Source organism: Camelus bactrianus, chromosome 9 (genome assembly GCF_048773025.1).
Source record: "Camelus bactrianus isolate YW-2024 breed Bactrian camel chromosome 9, ASM4877302v1, whole genome shotgun sequence".
In the NCBI taxonomy this organism is placed as follows: Eukaryota; Metazoa; Chordata; class Mammalia; order Artiodactyla; family Camelidae; genus Camelus; species Camelus bactrianus.
This window is the reverse complement of record NC_133547.1, coordinates 6005576-6025655: the sequence shown is the minus strand read 5'-3', so window position 1 is coordinate 6025655 and position 20080 is coordinate 6005576. Positions and strand designations below refer to the sequence as shown.

The following is a 20080-nucleotide window of genomic DNA, read 5'->3' as shown; positions in this document are numbered from 1 at the left end:
CTGGGGACAGACAGGAGAAAACCCCAAGTTGGGAAATGCATAAATCTGCCCCCAAATGAAACACAGTGATGGTTCTGCAGGATCTGTCTTGGTTAACAAAGCCATCGACAACCAGAACTTTGGGAATTTCTCACAAATGTGGCTGAACAAATACACACTATTGTGAGCTCTGGGGGGAAAACCCCCAAAACCAACCCTCTGCCCTCTGTGAGGGCTCTTCCACTTTTACCAATGGGGTAAGCTTTCCTAAAAGAGAAGCTGACGGTGCTTGTGGGAAAGCAGGGAGGTACGAAAACTGGAGAAATGGTGCTTTTCCTGGAAAAAGTGGAGGGCGTGCTTGGGCCAGATGCTTGGGGCTGGGCAGCCACAGCTGCGGCCAGCGTTGTTCGCCCACATGGGATCCAAGCCCTGGAGGGAAAAGTGGCTGCCTCGAGGTCATCAAGGGAGTTACTGGCAGAGCCACCAACCCTGCATTTGCCCTTGTGTTCCAAACCACACTTGGCTGCCTACCCAGCACAGGGAAGTCTGGGACTCCCACCTCCACACACACCCCATTCCCGGCTGCAAGGATCACAGTTCTCCACTGTCGCCTGCTCCTCCATTCAGGTCCAGTAACCTCACCTCCACCTTTCGTTCTTTAGCCACTCCAAACCCTAACTTTATCTGTTATTCACTCTACATTTACTCAGCCCTACCCTGCGTATAGTGATGACAACACAGAGAGGAAAAAAGGCCTGTCCTCCGAGGTGGGGGGGGGGGGTCACAGAAAGCACATGAATCCTTTGCAGTCCACGCTCATTCATATGACAGGTATTTCTGAGCACCTGCTACGTGCAGACACTATTTAAGGCCCTGGAAACATGACTGTGGACGAGACAGGAGCCTCTGCCCCTGTGGCACTCACATTCCAGCAGGGGAGACAGGTGAACAGCAGATACCACGGGGAAATTATATGGAGTGTCAGGAGAGGCTCAATGTCCTGGAGAAAATACTGAGTGGTGCAGGGGAAGAAGTGGGGAAGTGGGGGCGCCGGTGCAGGGGGAGGGGACTAACCAGGCAGCCAGAGGGAGGAGCCAGAACAAAGCCCTGGGGTGGGACCACGACAGCAGGCTGAGGGGCAGACAGCACTGTCCTCGAGCCCCGGGACTCTCCCACCCACCCTGTCCTAGCCCCTGCCCTTACGTATCTGGAACATGGGCATTTTCTGGGAATGAACATGGGGGGACCTCAGCCTTGGATCAAGAAGGAAAAAAAAAGATTAAGAAGGATATGGTATGGGGGAGCTGTGTGCGACAGACAGAGTAACAGCCCCCAGAGCCCCCCACACTCTCATCCCAGAACCTGTGCATACATGGCCTCACACAGCAGAAAGGGACCTCACAGCTGTGATTAAATTAAGTATCCCAGGATGGGAAGATGATCCTGGACTACCCACGTGGGCTTTAAATGTAATCATGAGGGCTCAAGTGAAATAGGCAGGCAGGAGAGGAGCCAGAGACACATGGCTACACCGCTGCTCTGAAGATGGAGGGAGGGGCCATGAGCCAAGGGATGCAGGTGGACCCTAGGAGCTGGAAAAGGCAGAACCCAGGTTCTCCTGAAGAAACCCAGCCCTGCACGTGCATTTCAGACTTCTGACCTCCAGAATTGTGAAAGAAATATTTCTGATGTTTTAAGCCAGTAAGCTTGTGGCAACTTGTTACAACAGAAATAGGAAGTTAATACAGGGTGGGGGAGAAAAAGAATGGGACAGAACTAAATATAGACAAATGGATGGAAACACACCCTGGAGCTGGGGTTGAGAAAGGGGCTGGAGTGAGGGGTGATGGGCCAGGGCAGGCCCGGCTCTGTGCATCAGGGCCAAGGGCACGGGGTACTGCAACTGTGGGGTTAGAGGGGAAAGAACAGTAAGCTTTGATTCTGAAGATCTGGGCAGCCTCCACCACTGGGGCAACCTCAGCGGGGCGTGGATGTGTGGGACACCCAGCAACAACAGGCCATCTACGACAGAGAGGAGGGACAGGGTGGCCTGGAACACCAAGGAGGGCTTGTGGTGGTGATGGTGTCAAACCCACAGAGCAAGATTTCCCTGTTTTGTTCACAGCTGTATCCCCAGCACCTAGAGCAGTGCCTGGCATGCAGCGGGTGCTCAATAAATGTGACTGACCAACAGACAGAGAATAATAACTACCATTTACTGAGTGCTGCCTGCGTAAGTGGTATTGGGCCAGGGGCACTGGGTAGCAGCACACTGAACACCTCCTGTATGGGAAATGGGCTCAGAGAGGTGGCGTGACTTCTCCAATTCACACAGCAGTGAAAATTAGTCCCAGGAAGGGAATCCAGCTCTTTCTGGGGCAGGGGAGGGGGAGATGTCAGAATTAAGTCTTAAGAGGAGTGGGCTCCTCTGGGCAGACAAGGAGCCAAGGGAGTGATACACGTACAGGCCAGCTTCTGCATGGTGGCAGCAGGAGCAGGCTGTGGGGAATGTGGTGGAGGGCTGGCTCACAGAGGCAGACTGCCAGCTAGTCCACTTAGTGGAGACAAAGCCGTGACCCTGTTTCCCCTCCTGACCCAACTGCAGCCGATCATCTCACCGCAGAAGCCTGAGTGACCCTCCCACAACGAGGCTCATCCCCCAGGGCCAAGCCAGCTGCCAACCCCCAGATCCACACCCTTCCTTCATAATAGAAACTCGCTTTCATTTGGGACAGCAATGAGGCTGCCAAAGGACTGTTTCCCAGGGCTCCCAGAAATGGCCCAGGAATGTGACCCACGTCTGTCTAGTCCACTGATGGGTCGGGAGTGGGCCCATCGGTAGCTGTCATTAGAAGTCCAGACCATGGACTTCTGAGGGCTCTGCAGACAGAAGCCTTTGCCCGTCCTTTTCTGTCAGTCAGCTGCCAAGATACAGCCCAGCAATGAGAAGCAGGCGTTGTAGCCCGTCGCCTGAGTGCCTGCTCCTCTACTCCTAGCTCTGGATCTTAGTTCTAGGCTCATAGCCTGTGCCTCAGTTTCCTCAACTGAAAAAAGGGGCTGATTCAGTCTCTGTGAAGATGAAATGGTCTGATTCACATTAAGCACTTAGCACGGTTCCTGGTGCATCCTCGGGGACCAGGAAATGTTAACTTATTAACACAAATTCTGGGAAGAGACAGGAGCAAATGCTCCTGCTACCTACCTACGACACCTGGTGGCGCTGCTGGCACAGCCGAGCCCAGACAACACCCAGGCAGGACAGGAGCTGTCAACTACCCTTTCCCCATGGAATTGGCTATTTAACGCTTAGAAGAAGTGTGACCATGGCTCAGAGAGACCAGAGGAGGGGGGCAGAGATGGGAGAGAAAAAGGGGGAAAATCAGAGACCTAGGGTACCACTGCCTCTCGTGGTCATCAGCCCAGCCTGGGGAAATCTGATGCCCGCTGAGGCTCAAACGCCAGGCCCAGCTGGTACCTTTGCTGTGTTAGTGCAAGGACTCCCTGGCCCTCTTCTGTCCCCCCCGCCCCCACCGTCATCTCCATTGGGTTGTCTCACCAATACGTCAGGCCCAAGCCCACCAACTCTCGCTTCTTACGTCTCTCTTGAATTGTGCCCCTCTTCTCTCCCTTGGGTCAAAGAAAATCCCTTTAAATCTCAGGGAACAGATGAGTCCAGAGAGCCTGCCCTTCCAGAATGCAATCAACTGATCAGTGATTAGCAGCTTGGTTACTAGACCTCAGCAGCGTCTTGGCTGATCCAGGCCCAAGAGGCAGCAGCACAAAGGTCGAGGCAGGAGTGCGCTCAGCGGGTTCCAGGGCAGGGAGGCCAGTGTGGCCAGATCCCTATGAAGCCACGGGAGGGTTCCCAATGTGTCAGGATCTTATTTATGTTTGGAAAGACTCACCCAGGTGGCTGGGGGCTGGAATGGGGCAAGACCCTTGCAGTCGTCTGGCAGGAGCTGGTGGTGACCTGAGTTACTCTGTCCTGCTCGTACACAAGCACCTGCCTGGTGGATATGGTATCCCAGTTGCAGGAATGGAGCCTCAGAGAGGCGCAGAGGTGCTTTTCTAAGCCGGTCTGCAGCACAGAAGCCTCGGCTCGCCCCTCCATCTAAAGGCCGCCTCTCTTCCAGGGCACAAGGCGTCCCCAGAAGGGAGGTGGGACAGAGATCAGGGAGACGCAGTTTTCAACTGTCCTCTCTCAACTCCTTAAGCTGCCTAGGACTCTGGTCCAAATTTCCTCCGGCCTGCTCCTCCCCAAGGACGGGCACACCAAAGGTCTCTCACCCTCCCAGGCAGAATGAACCTGCGTCAAGCATTAGAGACCTGCTTGGACAAACAGGAGGTGTGTCTGTCTGTCTGTCTGTCTGCTCCCTAGGGGGAAGGGCTGTGGAAAGCCCCTCTGCCCATCCTGCTGCCAGACCAGGCCCTGGTGCCATGAACAGGTCCCTAAGTGTCCCTGTATGCCAGCCAGCTGCCCAGGAGGCATGTCATGTTCCATTTCCCAATCCACCCAATAACATACTGCTGGGTATTTTTTAAAACGAAAATTAAATTCTTTTTGTAGATAATTTCTGCACCTGGTTTGTTTCATGGTAGTGAAACATGGTAGTTTGTTCACATGGTTCTAGGTTCACAAGGTACCAAAGGGAACACTGTGGTCTCTGTGGTGCCCCCAACCTCCCCAGCCACCTCTCTTCCCTGGAGACAAGGTTTTAGGTTCCTCGTGCCTCTTTCCAGAGATTTTTGGTGCATGTAAGCAAATGACGCTTGCACGCTCCCCCGCTGTACACAAAAGACTGCGTGTCGCACACACCGTTCTGCACTGTTTTTCACTGTCTCTTCGAGGTCATTTCAGCTGGCTTGTTATCCTCACTGGACAGATGAAACGCTTTCAAAGGGGCACTGCCTCAAATGGTACCTACCTGCTTCCTGGGCTCACAGGTTCTCACCCATCCATCTCTCTTCTTCTCTCCTTCCCTTGGAAACTCTCTACCCCAAGAAGTAACTTCACGGGTAATGAGCAATTACACCCCCTCCTCCTCCCTGAGGCCCAAACTTGCACCTGGAGGAGCTCAGGTGGCGGGACAAACAGCAATTTCCCCCATGGGAAATTAGCTGCTCATGGAAAAGAAGTCAGGAAACAACCAGAAGTGTAGTCTCTATGGAAGATTCTAGAACGACTACTCTTAATATAAAAGAAAAAGATTGGATGATATCTGAGGCATACTCTGGCTCTGGGCCTCCTACCTTTTGGTCAAGAACTATTTTGTTCCTTTCTCTTGTACTGAAAAATATTTTCCTTCTCTACCTACCCGCATTTTTAACACTGAAATTTAAACTACACAATCAATACACCAGTCCTTTCTCTAAAATACTGTTCTGAGCATCGCTGACAAAGTGAAGATTCCTCTGATCACCATCCTCCACCCTGGTCCCCGTGCCTGTGAGGCAACCCGTCACAAGCTGCGGTGTATCTTCTGTCTGTGAACTCGTGTGTGCTGTGAACAGCCAGAGGAAGTGATCTCACTCCTGGTTTTCTCTGCTACACAGGGTACACACTGCATGTGTCACTCCACAGTTTGCAGAGTTTTCTCAACATTTTTCACTTCTTCTGGCTGCTGTATATCAGTCCACAGAGTGACTAAACCACATCCATCTACCGATGGACATCTGGGAAGCTTCCGATTTTTCTTTACTATAAATAATACTGCAACAAGCATGCACACTCGTGCTTTCTTGGGAGCAGGCGCAGACACATTTCCAGGACAGATCCCCAGAAGCAGAATTGCTGGCCATGGATACCCGAATTTTGGCTTTACTAGGGACAACCAGACTGCCCTCCAACCAGCCTGTACCTATTTTTATTCTGACTGGCAATGCCTGAGACAACCATTTCCCTACAATCTGCCAGCACCTGAGATTAGGAAAATCCTGCCAATCCTGCCAAGTTCCAACTGCACTTATTTAAAAATAATGATAAAAGCACTAACCATTTGGCACCACTGTGTTCTGCATGTGTTGGGTAATTCACAAATATTCCTCATTCATTCAGTCAACAAACATCCACTGAGACTCAGGACAGGACAGGCCTTGTGCTGGGCAAACAAAGACAATATGGCATGGGCAACACCCTTAAAAACCCTGAGTTACAAATGTGATAAAAGAAAATCTACCAGAATTGAAAACAGGAGTTCAAGCAAAAATCTGTACAGAAATGTTCACAGCAGCACTATTCCCAAGAGGCAAAAGGTGCCCCCATCTCTAACCACTCTTTGCCTCCGTCATCCCACCACAGTCTCACTGACCTTCTCGCTGTTCTACACACATGCCCAAAGCACTCCTGCCTCAGGGCCTTTGCACTTGCTGATTCCTCTCCATGGAACAATCTTACTCAGATGGCACTCTGGCACACTCCCTTCCCTCCTTTCCTTATTTCAGGTCTTTGCTAAAATGTTACCGACTCAGGGAGGTCTTCCTTGGTTATCCTTAGGACCGAGTACCATCTGAAATATAATCCACTCAATTTATGGATCTTGTTTGTTGTCTGTCTCCCCATCAGAACGCCAGCTCCATGAGGAACAGGATTTTTGCCCATGACTTCCACTGCCATATCCCCAGTGTCTGTAACAGTTGCTGGCCATGGCGGGCACTCAGTGACTGCTTGTCAATGGAATAAACGGATTCAGGAGTTGCTTTGTGCCAGGTACTATCCTAAGCGCTTTTCAAGTACTAATCGGTGAGCTCTCACTCCTCCTACCACAGGGTAGGTACCATTAGCATCGCCCTTTTAGAGTTAAGTAACTTGCCCAATGTCAACATAGATGTCAAAGTCAGGATAAGATAAGGTCCCTGCCCTCAAATCATTCAGAGTTTATTCAGGGTAACAGATAAAAGTATTGGACAATATGGTAGACACCACGAAAGAGCTTTGGTTAGAACCTATAGGAAGTCCAAGGGAGTGTCGAGGACACCTTCCTAGAGAAGGAATGGATGTTTAAGCCTGTTCTGAAGGATGTGGAAGAGTTAAGGGAGGAAGGAGTTAGATCAAGGGCTCATTTCAGGCAAAAGCTCAGATGGGCAAGAGCCTGCTTCCTTGAGGCAGTGTTAAAGGCTCTGTGTTAAAACCACAAGATGCCAAAGACAAAACCACAATGAGATACCAGTTCACTGGTGCCACTAGGATGACAATAATAAAAAAGCTGGACAATATCAAGTGTTAGTGAGGATGTGGAGAACTTGAACTCTCACTCATCACTAGCGGGAATGTAAGATGGTGCAGCTGCTTTGGAAAACAGTCTAGCAGCTCCTCAAAAGATTAAACATAGTTATCTTATGATCCAGCAATTCCACTCCCAGGTTTCCCAAGAGAAATGAAAACGTATGTCCGTACAAAACTAGTACATACATATTCCATAACAGCCAAAAAGTAGAAACAACTCAGATGTCCATCAATTGATGAATGGATAAAATGCAGTATATCCACACAATGGAGTACGACTCAGCCTTAAAAAGGAATAAAGTATTGATATATGCTACAAAATGGGTGAACCCAGAAAACTAGACACAAGGGAACCACCTATTGTATGATTCCATTCATATGAAATGTCCAAGATAGGAAAATCTACAGAGAAAGAAAGCAGATTAGTGGTTGCCTAGGGATGGGGGAATGGGAAGTAACTGCTAATAAGCATGGGAGTGATGAAAATGATCCAAAAGTAGATGGTGGTGATGGGTGCACAACTCTGAATATTTGAAAAACCACTGAATTATACACTTTCATAAATGGATGTGAATTACAGAGTATTTCAATAAAGCCACTGAACGAACCAACCTAGCATGGGATGCCAGGGAGGGGCTGAGGGCAGAAGCAGGCAGGGGCCGGGCAGAGTTGTTTCTAACAACAGCACGCTGGGGACAAGTAAAGCTGGCTGAGGATGGGTTGTGGAGGAGACTGAAGTTGAAATGCTCCAGTCAGCTGAGGCCATCGGGGGCTCCTGTGGAAATGCGGCTTGGCACGAACACACCACCAATACAAGACTCAGAGAGGGGCTGAAGCACCAGGGCCAAGAGCATAGCAGGTGGAGGTGCATTTGTGTGTAGGCAGAAACACACACCTGTGCTCCCTCCCCAGCCTCTCTCCTGTGATCAACATCAGCATCTCTCCCAGGGGAGAGGCAGTGATGTCAGTGGGGGAAGAAGGGAAAGGTCCAGGTGGTGCCAGAGGCAGTTGCCACGGAAATGGTTTCTTGGGGAACCAGGTGAAAACCACTAGAGCTAGGGGGCAGGGTGGCTTTGATTCTGAGATTAGAACCAACAACCACAGCCCTTACCAGTCCCTGGGTGTCAATCTCCACACAAACATTTCTGGACGTCTGTGACGTGCCAGGCCCTTTGTTGATAGCACTTTACCTGTACTTACTACAGTTCAAGGGGGTGGGAACTCAAAGCATTCCCATCTTACAGATGAGCAAACGGAAGTCAAGAGAACTTAGTAATGTGCCCGAAGTCTCACAGGTAGTTAGGACTGACTGAGGGTGTCTGACCCCAGAGCCGAGCTGGGGCCTCCAGAGACTCTAATGTGACCTTTCTCACTGACATGTGACCCCTCCCCCTCGCCCCCGAATGCCATGTCCAGTACCCTCTTCCCGTTTCCAGGAATGACATCCCAGGCCATCTCCATCACCTCCCAGACTAGTTTAGTACTTCAGGTTTCACTCTCAAATCCAATTCGGTGCCATCTGCTTCCCCTCACTGCAGGCAGCAGGCAAGACTTCTGGCAGCTTGGACCGAAGTGGGGGGGGGGCATTGGCTGCTCTTTCCTGCACCCCCACCCCCAGTCTGTTCCTGCTCTGGGTGGGGGCGGGCAGGAGGAGAAGGGCAAAGGGCTCTTGAACAAATCTAACAGGTCTAAGGCCCAGGAGCCCGCCAGTCCGCCATGCTCCCCATGGGGCAGTCCCCACATGTGGAGGGGGCACCCAGGGGACCTCTTGGGCCTGTGAGGTTTCCTGCTGTGGGTCCCTGCCTCTGCCTCAAACCCTCTCTCTCTTGGCCCCCTCAGCTCCCCCACGACTGGCCACCCTGGCGGGTGCTGGTTGGGTTCACTCAGGGCCTGCTACTTTCCTCTGTGCCCAAGCAACCCAGGGATGGGTGTGTGTGCTGGTGCAATCAAGGCCCACCTCCAGGCAGGGATCCAGGCTGAGCTGCAGCTGCACCCCCGGGCCCCATCATCAATCTCCACCTGCCCTCCCCCATCGGATAGGCCAAGCAGGTCTGCTGTGGGGAACGGAAGAACCGCCCGACAGCCAGGCCCCTGCCAGACATAGACGGCTCCACAGGACACCGACATCAGGTGAGGCTGCTCTGGCTGTGACGGGTCGTGACATGCCTCAACACAGACAAAAACACAAACGTTGTCCAAAGCAAAAAAAAGGACTGAACATCACCCTCCTGGCTCAGAGCTGACAGTCGCTCTTAACACAGCCATCAGCTCCAGTATAAAGGATGCTGCTCATGCACACGTCCCTGTGCCCCGCCAGCATCCCTGAGCAAAACCCCACTTCCCTGAACCCTCCCCGGTACCTAACCCAGCCCAGCCCCCAGAAGCCCTCTTCAACACCCCCATACCGAGGCGGTCCCCCAGTTACAAAAAGCAAGAAACCCAAATCACTTAACTACACGTATTGGTGGCAGCCTCCAGCTGGGGGTGTGGACAGCTGACAAAGAACAGACAGGGTGACACCAGCCCTACTTCTGCAGGCACCCCACCCTCCCGAATGATTGCCTAGAGACCCCCTTCCTTGCTCCCCACGAACACTGCCTCCCCAACTTTCCACAGGACTGGGCAGAGTCTGAGCAAGGCTGGTGCCCTTTCAGCAGGGAGGGGTGTGGCCCAAATTCTCAGTGACTTGACTGAGGAGGACTCAGTTCCTTGTCTTCTGCTCTGGCCAGAGGATGACAGATTTGGAGGGGCAGGTGGGGATCACTGCATGCAAAGGTCAGAGAAGGCTCTCAGCCCCAGCCTATCCACACTCGTGATTTGTTGGAGTTTCTCTGAATTACTCATCAACCTTTTAAAACTTGGATCTCGAAGAAAAGTCTGCATTTCTAACCTCTGTGAAATCTGCCGCTCTGCACCCTCAGGCAGGAACAGCTGCCCAGCACCTGGCCTGCAGGGCTGGCTGGCTTATTGAGCCAGGCAATGTTCTAGGCTTTTCCACGCATTATCTCTGGTCCTCACCACTGCCGTCTCAGGAGAGTTCTGCTATTGTCCCTGCTCTACTGATGCAGCACAGAGGGTACCTTGCTGAAGGCCACACAGTGGTAAGTGACAGTGTCCTGAGCTCCAGGAGATCATGTTGTCAATTACCTTCAGTTTGCCCTGTCCTTCTCAAACAGTCTGTGGGCACATTAGGGAGAGGGCACCCCAGGGCTTGTGCTAGCCTTTACCTCTCACATGAGAACGTGGAGTCTCTGAGAGAGAGCTGTAGGAGGATGGATAGTGGCTCCCAAAGATGTGCACATCCTAGTCCTCAGAACCTGTGAGTATGTTACCACATGGCAAAGGGGACTTGACAGATGTCATTAAATTCAGGATCCTGAGATGGAGACACTGTCCTGGGTTATCTGGGTGGGCCTTAATGGAATCAAAAGGGTCTTTATAAGAGGGAGGGCAAGAAGATCACAGGAGGAGATAGGAGATGTGATGATGGAAACAGGTCAAAGTGACTCAAGGAAGGGGTCACTAGCCAAGGAACACAGATGGCCTCTAGAAGCTGGAAAAGGCAACAGAATGGATTCTCCCCTAGAGCCTCTAGAAGGACCCCTTTTTAGATTTCTGGTCTCCAAAGGGAATAAATGTGCGTGTTTTAAGCCGCTAAGTCTGTGGTGATGTGTTATAGCAGCCACAGGAAGGGAATAGAGAAGATGGCCACAGAAGATGCTGGAGCTGGCGCGGCGGTGCATGGCCTAGCCAGGCTCCAAGAGCCGTGGTTGCTTCGGCTGAAGGAGGCGTAGCAGGTGGGAGGGGAGGGAAGGGGCTCTGGCGGACTCTGAGCCGCAGGGCCACGAGGCAGCCCCGTGCTGTGTGCCTGGCCCCCGCACTGCTCTTTCCCCAACTGAACTGGCCTTGGCCTTCCTGCCCTTGTTTGCTGAGACGCCCACCCCTAACCCCTGCCCTCCTGGCCTGAATGACCCACACACCTGCCCTAGTGCCTCTTCAGGGGCCATAGTACTGAATTCCTCAGTCTCTGTGCCTGAGCAATTCATTTAAAAATGAACTGATACCTACTGAGGCAGTGGCACAGGGCTGGGGGCTGTGAGGAACGAGTCTAGGGACTGAGGAGGGTCCTGACCTACCCTCTAAGTGCTCAGGGAAAGTTGCATCCACAGACATCTGCCTGTGAGGCGACTATGAAAGAAGAACAAAGTGTGGTGGGAATAGGAAGAGCAAGAAGCATGTGCTGACCTGGAGCTCCGAGGAAGTGCTGGGCTTTACCCACGTCATTTCGCATAATCCTTCCAGCACCCAAACCTTAGTGAGAAGTAATTAATGCTCATAATTAGGGAGACTCCATTCTAGAAATTTTACACACCTTTATCTAGTTAATCCTCCCAACAATCCTGTGAGGTGGGTCATCTTCCACCCATTTTATGGATGAGGTAACTGAGTCAAAGAGGGATGATGCCATTTGCTGAGGGTCAAAGAAGCAGTGGAATCTGGATGTGAATCCAGCAGGCTGGCTCGAGTGCACACTCTGAGCCACTTTTCCGAAGGCAGCCGTGGCCCAGGCAGAGTAAGGACTTTTGCCTGCACCCCCAGCCAGGATTATGCGGTGTGGGCTGAGGGACCTGGATCCATCTGACGGAAACTCGGTGCCTCTTCCATCATGCCAGGCTGTCAGCTGGGCTGGGAAACCAGTGAGGGGATCAGTAACAGTACAGGCGAAGAGGGCCTCCTCTGGGGCAGGGGGGTGGGGAGGGGCGGGTCACAATCAATAGAATTTGGCAATTGTGAGCAGCAGCAAACCTGAGGTGAAGGTCCAGACTTAGTGGCCCCCTGGCAGGCTGCATCCTGAGCCAGGGGTCAGGGCCCCCCCACAACTGAGAGGAGCCAGGCTCTCCCTGGGGCTTGCAGGACCTTGCGGAGGTCCAGGCTCTACCTCACAGTGTGATCATACACAACTCCTTTCACCTCTCCGGGCCTCAGCCCTTGCTAGAGTGGGTCAGCCCCTGTGATCTGAGCCCATTCTTGGCACTGAGCCTGATTCTCATGGTCCTGCGCCAGCTGCTCCCTCCCCCTCAATGACTCCCTCCCTTGCTATGCTGGGGCCTCTCTCCATTCAGGGTTCCAGGGCTCCGTTAACTGGGAACTGCTGCCAGGTGTGCAGGGGGGCCCCCAGAGAATCCCCCTACTCCCCCTCCCCATCAAAGAGCCAGGGTGATGCAACCTCCCTGCAACGGCCGCCTCACACCTCAAGCCTGGCTCCTCCGCACTGAAGAAAGAGTCCCAGCAGCCCCACCCATGCTCTCAGCCCCAGCTCAGGAGTTGAAGGGCCAGGGGCACCTGGACCCTGGAAAACTTTGTGAAGTTGGGGTAGGCCGAGGCATCTGAGGCCTGAAGGGGCCAAAGGGTTCAGATCGGAGTGGGCACGGGGAGAGGGCTTAGGGTGCCAAGACCTGGGCTCACAGGCACCACTGATGACCCACTGCCCATAAATCAGAATACACTGGAAGGGCCAGGGGGCCATGCACACTGGCACCCACTGAGCAGGACTGAGTCAGGCTGCTTGGGTGGGGCTGCTGGCACCAGGACTCAACTCTGTGGGATCCTACAGTGAGAGAGTAAAAAAAGGCACAAGGGGGCTGGGACGGGGACTCAGGGTCTTCTTGGTCAGCACACACTGCGAGCAACTGGCAGCATGATTCCCATCTTGAGGAAGTTCCTTTCTAGTCATTAAGGATCCTACCCAGTCATCCTCTCAAAAACCCATATCCACAGTCTATGAGACAAAACCAAATGGAGGGGCATTACACATGATACCCAGCCAGTGCTCTTCAAAACCGCCAGGGTCATGAGAGACAAGGGCAGTCTGAGAAACCACTGCAGACCAGGGTGGCTAAGGACATGCGACAACTAAGTGGGGCATGGCATCTTGGACGGGATCCTAGAATAAAGGAAAGGCACGGAGAACAAGTGGGGAAATCAGGAGACAAAGATGAGTTCAGTGAACAGACATGTACTGATGCTGGTTCCTGCGCTGTAAGAAATTTATCGGAGGAATATAAGGCGTCAAGGGTGAGGGAAAGGGGATGAGGGGTACCCAGAAACTCTCTGTACTGTCTCAGCAGCTTTCCTGTACATCTCCAATTATTCCACAATAAAAACCTATTTAAAGAAAACAACTCTACCTAGTCCACTGTATAACTTACCTAGAAGGCCCTTTCAGAAGCAGAAGACTGGGGGTGACTCTGCCCCCTCACTGCCAGCGGTCTCTGACCAACAGTCTAACCTAATCCTACCCGCTATTGCTTAAACATCTATCCTGAGTGGAAGGAGGTTGGTCCTTTCATCTCATGTAAAAGTTGGAAGACCTTTCAAAGCACTTGCTGCTGCTTAGCAATGGAGATAAAACACATCCACCTCAATAACTAGAAGCATGAAAACTCCTTATGTAGCACCCACTGTGCGCCAGCCACTAGTCTAAGCGCACTTGGCCTCATTTAATCATTTAATCTCCTAACAGTACTAAGAAACAGTACTGTAATGGCCACATACACTTGTACGTTTCTATTAACTAAATTCCACACTTTGTTCTGCTACTATTCATGGAAACTGGGGCACAGGGAAATTGCCAATAAGCTAGTAAGTGGGGTGTAGCCAGTGTTTGAACCCAGCAACTTGGCTCCGGTCTGTGCTCTTAACCACTACTCTGTGTGGCCCAGGCAACAATGTAGCCCCGAGAGAGCAAGCGCTCAAATACTGGCAGAGTGGACAGTAAGTACTCCAAGGAAAGGTGTCAGATCTCAGGAACTTTCTGTATGCAACAGTAGCCTGCACTAGGGATATAATGTACAATCTGATAAATACAATGAATACTGCTATATGTTAGATATGAAAGTTGTTAAGAGAGTAAATCCTAAGAGCTCTCATCACAAGGAAAAAAGTGTTTTTTCTATTTCTTTCTTTTTGCCTCTATAGGTGATGGATGTTCACTCAACTTATTGAGGTAATCACTTCCTGAGGGATCTAAGTCAAACCATTAGGCTGTACATCTCAAACTTACAGAGTGCTCTCTCTCTCAACTATATCTCAATAAAACTGGAAGGAAAATAAAGAGCACATGCATTTGGAAGAAAAAAAGCCTGCGTGTCTTCATCCCCAGGTAACTCTCAGGATCAGGGTACCTCACCTTCTTTGGATCTTGATTCAGTCTCATAAGTGCCAACAAAAGTGATGAAAAGTTGCACTTCAGGTGTACAGTTCTGATGTGGATGAAGGCAGGGTAGGAAAGGGAGGGATTCTGCAGCAGAGGAAAGACACACCCACTTAGGCTGGTGGAAAGCCCAGGGTACCGGGAGGGGATGGTGAGAAGTCCCTCTTTTTTAGCAAATGGAAGTATAGATCTATTTTTGGCAGGGTTTGTAAGACTGACCTATTGAGGGGCAGCTAAGGTAGAGGATCCTTTAAAAGGAAGTCTAGGTGAGGGGCAGGGACAGAAGAATGAACCAACTGGCCTGAAAGGAGTGCTGAGGATAAGGGCTGAGGGGTGACGGGCAGGGGACAGAGAAAAGGCAAGAGGGCGATGCTGCCTGACTCCCTGCACCGAGATAGGGCTGAGTCCATCATTCGGGATGGGGGGATGGGGATGGCTGAAAATCACCTTGGAGGAGTGAAGGAGACCCAAGAATGGGCTATTAACAGGTGTTGTCAGGGGGGCTGTAAGGGGAGAGACTGGGCCCCAGAGTTCCTCCCTATTACTATCATAATAAAAGGGGTTGAGCACGTTTGAGGCTGGATCCAGGTTTCACAGGCATCGACTTACTTGATTCTCACAAACGACCCCACCGGGTAGTTGATTATTCTCCACATTTTACAGATAGTTCTTTATCTATGAGGCTAGGGAATTTAAGTCATTTGCCCAAGGCCACCCTCGCCTCGCCGGTCAGTGATTTGAATGTAGCACCGTCTGTGACTCATGCAATTCTAACCCCCAAAAGGGGTTCTCAGAGTGGGAAAGCAGTTGAGGGATGGAGAGACCAGCATGTGGCTGGCCGGAAATTTGTGAAGCACAGGAAAGGAAAGGAGAGATGAACTGGTGCGGATCTCAGGGAAGAGGAGGGGCAGAATCACCAGAATCAGAGGGAGCAGGGGCCCCAGATCACAAGAAGGAGGGGACTCAACCCCAGAGTCAGAGGAAAGGGAGGATGGGAACCTCGGAGTCGGAAGGAAAGCGGGCCCAGACCCTCAGGTCGGAGGAAAGAGAGAGCCCAGCCCCAGGGTCGGAAGGAGGAGGGGGACCGAGCCCGGGATCCCGAGGGTAGGGCCCAACCCGCCTCCCGAATGGCGCCACACGGGGCGGGGCGCGGAAGGATCCCGGCAGGCCGTGCTGCGCCGTCCCCCGTATATCTGTCCCCAGTCCCCGGGGCTGCCTCATTCCCCATCCTCAGATCACGATCTGTCCTCACGCTACCGCGACGCTGCCTCCGCCCGCGTAGCCCCGGCCATGGCTCTGTAGCCACGACCCCTCTGCCCCGGCCAGTCTCCGCGCTTACCGCGCCTGCGCTCTCCGCTCCTGCCTTCTTTCTTCACCTGAGGCCGCCGCTGCCTCTCTTTTCCGCAGCCATGGAGTGAGTAACCGCTCGCCTCTCCCTCTCCAACCGCCTTTCCCGCCCTTTCGAAGCTCGCGGCCCTCACAACCGGACCTGGGGGGTGGGGAGACGAGAGTGAAGAATCACGGTCGCGCAGGCGCAGAAGAGCAAAGACGGGCCGTCCGCGCGCAGCCGAGCATGCGCAATCGGCTCTATGGGGGGAGGGTGCGTTCGTCCAGACGATGTTGGTTTTAAAGACGTCCACGTGCGTTTGCGACTGCGCACTAGCCTTCAGGGAACGTGTGTTTCTTTTTTTTCGCCGAGTCTGTCTGACCGCGATTGCTCATGCGCATCTCTCCAGTGGAGTCTGTCCTTGTGCTAAGGCGGGCAGTAAGCAGCCGCACATGCGCACTGACCACCAGGAGGGCGGAGGTCTGAGGGAGCAATGGGACCGCTCTGGTGGCGGAGCATGCGCTGTGGTCTTCAGCGTGAGAACCGCGTGCGGATGGTGGGGAGTAGGGAGCTGTTTTCCGCCGGCCCAGTCCACCCTCCCGTCTCCACTTTGCTCTTGCGCAAAGCACAACTTCCCTCCCTTCCATTCGGGCACTTGACGGGCTGGAGGCCGGTTTAGATTGATAGGGGAGGAGGCGGGGCTTAGAAACGACCCATTAAAGGGATGGAGCTAGGATAAGAGGCGTCGCGGAGGGTGGAGCTGGGGGGGGGTACCTATTGTGAGAGGGGCGTGGCTAAGCAAACTATTAGCTGAGGGGTGGGGTTCCTACCTGATAAAGAGGCGGGGCCTTTGAGGAATGATTGGAGAAGGGTGGAGCTAAAATTAACCTTGGGGGCGGGACTTGGAGGGACAGGAAGTCACCGCAAAATTCAAAGAGAAGAGTGGGATTTGACTGCATGACATTGATGAAGGGGCGGGGAAGGGGGAGTTCCCCTGGGAACAGATTTGAGGTGGCATCCAGGGAGGGGGTGCGGCGTAAAGAAAATATTTTAGAGGAAGAGGTGTGGCTGGAACAAAATTCCCCTGGGATTGAGTTTTATTTATTAAAAAGAATATTATGGGGTGGGTGGGAGGGTCTTAGGGAAATTTGCCTGGGAGACTATTAGGTTTCTGTATTGGAAGGATTAGATCTTGGGAAGTCTGAAGAAAAGTGTCAGGCCTAAAGAGAATTCCCTTGGGAGTGGGTGTAGCTCAGCTCTAGGGAAAGAAAGGGTAGATTTAGAATTCTGAAAGTGCAGGCCGTAGATCCAAACACCGCAGGAAGGAGGAGAAAGTATCCTGGGGAACTGGGGTGTGGCTTTGGGGGTAGGAGAGGCTGGCCTATGACCCACTCGCTTTTGTCTCACACTTGTAGGTCCTCCACTTTTGCCTTGGTGCCTGTCTTCGCCCAGCTGAGCAACTTCCAGAATCTCCTCCCAGCTGTTGGTGCAGCCTCCTTCATTGCCATCCGTGCCCAGCGCCCGCACTGCAGCCATGTCACTCCTGGCGACCCTGGGGCTGGAGCTGGACAGGACCCTGCTCCCAGCTAGCGGGCTGGGCTGGCTCGTAGACTATGGGAAACTCCCCCTGGCCCCTGCCCCCCTGGGCCCCTATGAGGTCCTTGGGGGAGCCCTGGAGGGCGGGCTTCCAGGGGGGGGAGAGCCCCTGGCAGGTAAGGGCAGACAAAGGATGGAGGTGGGGGGGGGCAGGGGAGAAGGAAGTATTCATTCATTCATTCAGTAAATATTTATTGAGGACTTGTACTATGGCAGGCACTGTTTTAGGTGCTGGGGATACAACTGGGAGCCAGACTGATACGATCCCTGCTCCCTTGCAGCACATACTCTACTGGGGAGACAGACAAGAGACAAATTAAATGATGATGTATGGGAATAAGTGGGAAACACTTAGTAGCTGAGTTAAAAAAAAATGACACCAAGGACTAGTTTAGAATGGGGAGCCAGGAAACCCTTTCCAAGTTCATAACATTTTGGCTCCAGCCTAAAGAATGAGCCATGAAAAGACCAAAGGGAACAGCTTTTCAGGTGGAAGAAAGCATGGCAGAGCCCGCGAGGCAGGAACTGTTTTATTCATGAGTGTATCTCAAGTGCTTGGTAAGTTGTGGGTTTTCAGTAATGAATTAAAGATGAAACAGTATGTTTATGTGTGATCCAGTTTGTATTTAAGAATGAACTAGGGAAAAAAAAAAAGAATGAACTAGAGAGAGAGGGTAATAGCTCAGTGGTAGAGTGTGTGCTTAGTATGCAGAGATACTGGATTAAATCCCCATTACCTCCATTAAAGAAAGAAAGAAATAAACTAGAGAGTAAATCCGAGAAATGACAGATGCAGGGTAATCAGTAAAGAAGATGTTGGCATGGTTGAAGAAATGGCTGGTTGACTGTTTTGTTGTTCGGGTCATGGGTTGGTTGACTGGTTCATTGATTAGTTGGTTAATGGGTTGATTGGTTGGTTGGTTGACTAGTGGTGGGTTGGTCGACTGGTTAGTTGATTGGTTGGTTAGATGGTTAATCTATTGGTTTGTTGGTTAGTTGGCTAATCTGTTGGTTTGTTGACTGCTTTGATGGTTTCTTGATTGGTTGGTTGACTAATTGGCTGATTGGTGGTTTTACTCAGTGAATGAGATGAATGAGGCAGTCATGAGTTGAGACCTGGTTGGGTGGAGGACTAGGATCTCAAGAAACTTTATGTCTCTCTCCAATCCTCTAGGTGACGGCTTCTCTGACTGGATGACCGAGCGGGTCGACTTTACAGCCCTTCTCCCTCTGGAGCCCCCCTTGCCTTCAGGTGCCCTCCCCTCATCTTCCCCTCCCCCACCCGATCTGGAAGCTATGGCCTCCCTCCTCAAGAAGGAACTTGAGCAGATGGAAGACTTCTTCCTTGATGCTCCCCTCCTCCCACCCGCCTCCCCACCTCCGCAGCCACCAGCACCAGCACCAGCACCAGCACCAGCACCAGCACCAGCACCCTCCCTCCCGCTGCCCCTCCCCCTCCCAACCTTTGACCTCCCCCAGCCTCCTGCCCTGGATACCCTCGACTTGCTAGCCATCTACTGCCGCAGCGAGGCCGGGCCAGGGGACTCGGGGTTGGCGCCCCTGCCCTCACCCCAGCAACCCCCTCCTCCACCTCCACCCTCTCGCCCGGCCCCCTACCCCAATCCTGCCACCGCCCGCGGGGACCGCAAGCAAAAGAAGAGGGACCAGAACAAGTCGGCGGCTCTGAGGTACCGGCAGAGGAAGCGCGCAGAGGGCGAGGCCCTGGAGGGCGAGTGCCAGGGGCTGGAGGCACGGAACCGGGAGCTGAGGGAGAGGGCTGAGTCGGTGGAGCGGGAGATCCAGTATGTCAAGGATTTGCTCATCGAAGTGTACAAGGCTCGAAGCCAGAGGACCCGAAACAGCTAGCCGGGCAAGGGCTTTGGGCCGTAGGGGGCGCTGGTCTTCAGCTCCGGCTCCCTTGCGTTTCTGGGGCTGAGGTGGGAGGGCCCATCCCTCTGTCATCCCCCGGTGCCCAGCTTCCTTCCGAACGCCTCCCTCCCTCCTCCCCCACCCCCGCCCCCTTCTCTCTCCCCTTTTATCCTTGTCTCCTCTCCTGTCCTTTCTGAGTTGGCCCCCCTCCTCTCTCCCAAGAATCACGGCATGTTTGGCCTCAGTCAACATCTATACCCTTAAGTAACAGCTGAGGAACAGAGACCTACCGGGAATTCAGGGAATAGGGGAGAGCTTGGAAACTCAGTCTCCCAAACAGGGAAATGAAGTCAGGAAGCTCTGCAGAATGACGTTGCATAGGATGGGGGAACCATCTGGGGACTAAGCCAAGGAAGGTTTTAAGAGTGGTGCCCATAGAATGTAAGCCAAACAAGCCAAGTGACCTTGGGGAACTACATTTGGGGGATGGAACCAAAAGGTGGCCAAGTTAGCAGAGCAGGTGGATATACAGGCGGATGGGGAGGTGGTCAGGGTGGAGAACAGCCTTAATTGGTGACTGGGTGTTCATTTTAGCTCTGGGAGGAAATCAGTGTTTTGTGAAGGTGTTGGGGGAGGGGCTGCATCTAGGTGAGGGAGGGGTGGAGACTGATCGTTTTGGAGGGGTTGTGAGTGGAAATAAAAAGAAGCATTTCCTCTGGTCGTGTGTCTCGTCTTTGAGAGGAGAGGTTACGGGGAGGGCAGCCTTAGGCCAAAGACATATTATTATGATAATAATAGAAATAACAGATAATACTGATGGCCAAGCACACGGTCAAGGCCAAGACGGGTCTCATTGAACTGGTGAAGATACAAC

General features: G+C 52.6%; 2 protein-coding genes across 3 annotated transcripts in view; one reads left to right on the top strand and one right to left on the bottom strand.

The window, feature by feature from the left end:
- NUP62 (nucleoporin 62) overlaps window positions 1-15892 on the bottom strand; it is a 23869-nt gene extending 7977 nt beyond the window's left edge. Inside the window, exons 1-2 of one of the 2 annotated variants that reach the window (XM_045510729.2) lie at window positions 15754-15889; window positions 14391-14501 (exon numbers count right to left, since the gene is read on the bottom strand). The gene's annotated coding sequence lies outside the window, so the exon portion shown is untranslated. Of the gene's footprint in view, window positions 1-14390; window positions 14502-15753 lie in introns of both variants that reach the window. The other variant, XM_010947005.3, reaches the window with a different exon arrangement.
- On the top strand, window positions 15689-19924 carry ATF5 (activating transcription factor 5). Its single transcript, XM_010947004.3, has 3 exons — window positions 15689-15828; window positions 17157-17453; window positions 18512-19924. The coding sequence occupies exons 2-3, from the start codon at window positions 17276-17278 to the stop codon at window positions 19201-19203; spliced, it is 870 nt and encodes a 289-aa protein (XP_010945306.2). The 5' UTR covers window positions 15689-15828; window positions 17157-17275; the 3' UTR covers window positions 19204-19924.
- Window positions 19925-20080: the final 156 nt, after the last annotated feature.

Bases quoted from the DNA above. Each gene is read 5' to 3' on its own strand.
- ATF5 (XM_010947004.3), top strand. From the start codon at position 17,276: ATGTCACTCCTGGCGACCCTGGGGCTGGAGCTGGACAGGACCCTGCTC. The intron at 17,454-18,511 runs GTAAGGGCAGAC...CCAATCCTCTAG, and splicing joins GGGGGGAGAGCCCCTGGCAG to GTGACGGCTTCTCTGACTGG.